General features: G+C 36.8%; 2 protein-coding genes across 3 annotated transcripts in view; one reads left to right on the top strand and one right to left on the bottom strand.

Moving 5' to 3' along the window:
• LOC107678543 (poly(rC)-binding protein 3) overlaps positions 1-745 on the bottom strand; it is a 16281-nt gene extending 15536 nt beyond the window's left edge. Inside the window, exon 1 of one of the 2 annotated variants that reach the window (XM_016473836.1) lies at positions 353-745. The gene's annotated coding sequence lies outside the window, so the exon portion shown is untranslated. The remainder of the gene's footprint in view (positions 1-352) is intronic. The other variant, XM_016473835.1, reaches the window with a different exon arrangement.
• A 92-nt stretch (positions 746-837) lies between these two features.
• Positions 838-5289, top strand: part of LOC107678503 (molybdenum cofactor sulfurase-like) — a 9978-nt gene continuing 5526 nt past the window's right edge. The window contains exons 1-7 of the mRNA XM_016473781.1: positions 838-865; positions 2339-2497; positions 2838-2927; positions 3019-3085; positions 4111-4761; positions 4850-4926; positions 5015-5214. Of these exons, the coding sequence (XP_016329267.1) occupies positions 838-865; positions 2339-2497; positions 2838-2927; positions 3019-3085; positions 4111-4761; positions 4850-4926; positions 5015-5214 (1272 nt within the window). The remainder of the gene's footprint in view (positions 866-2338; positions 2498-2837; positions 2928-3018; positions 3086-4110; positions 4762-4849; positions 4927-5014; positions 5215-5289) is intronic.

Below are 5289 nucleotides of genomic sequence, written 5' to 3'. Positions count from 1 at the left end.
TAAATTATATATGTTTTATATATATATATATATATATATATATATATATATATGTTTACATTTATTAACATTAACATAATTTAGCTATAAATTATATTTGTTTAGATATAGTGTCATACTGCATTATTATATGTAAATGTATAAACAAGGATATATAGTGTCAAATAGTGTATATACAGTCACATAATATGCATAATGTACTGTATATGAAAGATATAACAGTTTTCCTTTTGTCAAAGATGAAACAAGAGCTCTGTTGCTGCCAGAAAAGCATTAATACGTCTATTTGTTCCTGTCCTTTGGAAGTCCCTGAGCGTGACAAGCAGCTTTGGGTTGAAGTTAGCAAACTGACCTGAGAAGTGATGGAGGTTGAGACAGCGCGAAGATGCCACTTATTTCTTCACCAACTCTTCTTGCCTTGTCAATCCAGGATGAGTTAACGTTTGAGGCTTCAGAGTGTGTATGATTCCCTGAGTGCGGAGTTGCCCTCCTTTGTTGTCAGCTGTATTCAGAGAATGGACAGATGGCCTTGTGCCTGTACCTCAGGTCGTCTGAGACTAGCTTTACTGTTTTTTCCCCCCTCTGGCTTAGCCTCTGATAAGCCTTTAGCCCAGGCTACGTAAGCCCGGAGGCTCTCTCAGTTCTTAATACTCACGTACTCGATGCCGCAATGCCTTCATTCTGGGAACGGATGCATTAGGGAATCCCGAGTAGAACAGAAGGCAACAGGTTTTCCATACTTTGGTGAAACTGCAAGATGGACAGCTGACAGTCTGGCAAAATATTCACAAAAAAGTAAGACAGAATTGTCTAACTGTGAGACTCATCTTGAAATACATGGTCCATTTTGGCAGGGAAGACCTAGGTAAGACACATGCATCCATGGATAATGACATTTTGAAGGACACATAAGAAGAAGAAAATGCCATATGTTTTGCTGGCACCCCCAATCAACATAAGCAGCTCCAAACTGACTGTGTCACATCATTATGGACAGAAAGACACAATGTCTCTGTGGCCAGTTTCCCCTCCCCCACACTGAGTATCTACTCCTGCTAATGAGGCCAAAGTCCTGTGAAAACAATGTGGCCCTTTAACAGAAAAAGATGCACTCTGCTCGGCAGCAGAATTTCAAAGTGAATGAATTAGTGGAGCAGAAGTGGCATATTTAATCACTGCCTGCTGTCTGGGATGGAAATGAACAATGTCTCTGTGGATCTCCCTTCCCTCCCTGCATATGTGTTAATAAATAGTGTAAAATCAAGTTCTAAGAGTCTGTTACATGCCAAACATGTTGGTATAAACTAAAACCAAAACTATCACAAAGTTCAAATTAAAATATAAATACAAGATGAAAAACTAAACAAAAATTAGAAATGTTGCCCTAAACTTAAAAAAAAAAGTTTAAGTACTGAAATACAAAAATGAGTACTACTAAACTAAAAATAAATTACAATTATTTAAAAAATAAATAAAAAAAATAAATGACAAAAGCACACAAATAAAAAAAAAGCAAAAATTACAACAAAAAAAAAAAAACTAAAATATACAAATAAGCTACTTTAAAATATTAATAGAACTACATAAAAATACATAAATAGTACTAAAATTCTAAAACAGTCACAGTGATTATTACTGTTTCCACAATGGTTATGCACTCTATCTATCCATATTTATAAATCCCAAAATTGCTAATAGAACTGCTGTTATAATGCAACATAAAGTGATTTGAGTGTTACTGTTTATCTATTTTCATACTATAAAACCCCCATGTGACATGCCTTTATGTCTCACTAATATATTTTTATATTATAATATATCTGTTCTTAGTTGCCAACACTCACAGATATAACACCCCAAATTCTGTAGAGGAACTGTAGGAAAAATATTTGATGATAATAGCTTTGAAAATGTAATAAAAATAAAAGTCATATGTAGTACACTACTGTTCAACAGTTTGGGGTCAGTACGATTTAAAACAAAAAAAAAAAGAAAGAAGAAGAAGTCTCTTTATGTTCACCAAGGTTGCATTTGATCAAAAAATACAGTAAAACTGAAATATTGTGAAATATTATTACAATTTAAAAACTTGTCTATTTTAATATATTTCAGAATGTAATTTATACTTTTTTATATAGTTGTTTTTAATTTATACTTTTATATTTGATAAAAAGGGTAACTTCCCTGTGTATGTGAGTCCACCAGACATGGGGCTTTTAATGAAACTCCACTATTTTTGTCCTGCAGAAAGATCAACAGTCACACTGCTGTTAGACTTTGGTCTCGGTTCTATCAATAATTGGACATGGTAAAACACATACATTCGCGAAAGAGGGAGCTCTTGTCTTGTGTCTGACTTTACAGATATGGAGACTCAAGTCTTTGAAGGAGTTCCCGGACTTACGCACTTTTGAGAGTTTTAAGAGTTTCTGGCGCTATTATGGTTACGGCGTTGATCAACAAGAACTGATAGATCGGGAATTTAAACGGATTAAAGGTAACAAAAAAAAAAGAAAGAAAAAAGATGGTCCTTAACCTCCTTCACCTTCAGTGACTTGTCAAAATCTGCATGTGGTGGTGCTGCTACTACTCTCCTTCCTTTAACAACATACGAATATTTGTTTGTTTAGCAAATAGCCGATTATGTAGTAGACACATAAAAACTGCCCTCTAACTTCTCCAACTGTTGAAATTGTGGGTCTGTAGCGCAAAGTGTTTACTTTCTCTTTAGTCGTTGTCATGTGGTTAGAAAGATGGCAGCGCCCTCTGTTGATCCTAATGTGAATTACATCTAGAGGCTGAGGAGACGTTCACAGATTCCTCGTTCTCTATTTAAGGTGTTACATACCTTGATCATGCAGGGACAACGCTATTTCCTGAATCTCAGATTAAAGGATCTTATGATGATATATCTAGGAATGTTTATGGTGAGTTCCTTCATATGCATGGTTGAATGCACAACTTAATAATATCAAAATCGTAATTTGCTCTAAATGGTAACATACTTTTCTTTGTCAGGCAATCCTCACAGTCATAATCCCAGCAGTAGACTGACACATGACACTGTGGAAAGTGTCAGATACAGGTAAGGACTTTAGCACCATCTGACCTGTCAGTGAGTCATAGCATAGAAATATGTATTATCGTTTAAATGTATTATTAGATATAATAATGCATATACAGTATAAGTAGATACAAGAGCAATACAATACAAATAGGAAACGAACTTGGGAATCAAAGATAGTGTTTTAGAAATATTTTATTTATTACACACACACTATATATATATATATATATACACACACACACACACACACACACAGTTAGTTGTTTTGACAACTAACTGAAATAAGTTGAAGTACTAAAATGACTAAAACTAAAATTAATAAAGCTAAATAGAAATATTAAATTAATGAATAATGTGAATTTATAAAATATACAAATAAAATATATAAAAAACTAAAGATGACAAGCAAAACTGCTAAAAACTGAAACTATAATTGAAATGAAAACTAAAAATATAAAAATAAAAGCTTATTCAAAATATGAATAAATGCTGTAATAGTACATAAATAACACTGCAAGAAGAAAGCAAAACATAAACGGGGGAAGGAACAAAAAGTTCCCTTTCATGGGAACTTCGAACTGCGTCCTCTAGGGGTCGCTATGGGGAACGCCTCGTCGTGACCCGTGTCTGAAGCATACATTGAAAAAACACCAACTCGTTGGCCGGCGACAGCCATGACGTCACTACCGGTGCGACTATAGTATAAATAGGCGCCGGGAGCATACATCATTCTCTTCTTCGTCTTCATTGACTGTTTTACCCCTAGAGGACGCAGTGTCTCGTTCCCTACTCAGGGAACCATGGTTACATAAGTAACCTGAGACGATTTGAAACATACAAGAAAACTAGCCTGAATTGAGGCTTTAGCTTTAGTAATGTTTTAAGTAGTATTATAAGTAGTTTAATAATGTTTTGTTCAAGATCTGATATGATAAGATTTGTTATGATATATAGATGAAGAGCCAAGATAAAATAATGATCTTTAAAATAGCATCATATGACCCCTTTAAGATAAGGTAGCTCTTTGTTTTGAACCCCTGCAGGATACTGGAATATTTTAATACATGTCCTGAAGAGTACTCAGTGATTTTCACATCAGGATGTACCGCAGCACTGAAATTAGTGGCTGACACTTTCCCCTGGAAGGCCGTGTCAAATGAGGGGCCAGGAAGTCAGTTCTGCTACCTCACTGACAACCACACCTCTGTGGTGGGCATTCGCGGTGTGACCGCACTACAGGGAGTTGGCACAGTTTCTGTTCTGCCTCACGAAGTGGAAACAAGAGCGAGAAAACCCCTGACACAGACAAATGGAGAGGAGGAGTGCTTTGCACCTAATCTTTTCTGTTATCCTGCCCAGAGTAACTTCTCAGGCAGAAAGTATCCTCTGAGCTATGTGAAGGGAATTCAGTCTCAGCAGCTCTATCCAGCATGTGAGCACCGCGGTCGATGGTTTGTTCTCCTCGACGCTGCCTGTTTTGTAAGCTGCTCGCCTCTGGATCTAAGCCAATATCCCGCTGATTTTGTGCCAATATCTTTCTACAAAATGTTCGGCTTCCCGACTGGACTCGGAGCCTTGCTGGTGAGGAATGAGGCTGCTGAGGTCTTGAGAAAAACCTACTTTGGAGGAGGGACAGCAGCGGCTTATCTTGTGGCAGAGAACTATTTTGTACCAAAGCCAAATGTAGTCAGCAGGTATGACATTACAGGAAGAATTTGACCTTTAATTGTTGGCAAGCAGGCTACCTGTCATAATTTGTTTAACGTGTAATTACTTTATCAGGTTTGAGGATGGCACAATGTCCTTCCTTGACATCATTTCTCTCCATCATGTTTTTGAAACACTTCAGAAACGTACAGGTTCAGAAGTGTTTGGTTTACGTCTTGAACATGATTATGATTCACATTGTTATGACTTGCATTAAAAGTGGATGATTTTGATTTTCAGGCGGTATGCTGAACATTCAGCTTCACACATTTGGTCTAGCTCGCTACACCTACATTGTCCTCTCGTGCCTGCGCCATAGCAATGGAAAACCTGTGGCTCAGATCCACTGTGATAATGACTTTCAGAATATTGCTGAACAGGGTGCAATCCTCAACTTCAGCCTAATGGACTGTCATGGACGAACAGTAGGATATTCTCAGGTCAGTCAGGAACTGCCATGTTGTCCTCAAATTCATTTTACAGTTTTTCTCAGTCGCTTTGGTGCATTTCTCAAG

This window comes from Sinocyclocheilus anshuiensis, unplaced genomic scaffold (genome assembly GCF_001515605.1).
Source record: "Sinocyclocheilus anshuiensis isolate Anshui unplaced genomic scaffold, SAMN03320099.WGS_v1.1 scaffold536, whole genome shotgun sequence".
In the NCBI taxonomy this organism is placed as follows: Eukaryota; Metazoa; Chordata; class Actinopteri; order Cypriniformes; family Cyprinidae; genus Sinocyclocheilus; species Sinocyclocheilus anshuiensis.
Note: the sequence above shows the minus strand (reverse complement) of the source record. Positions and strands in the feature narration are given on the sequence as shown.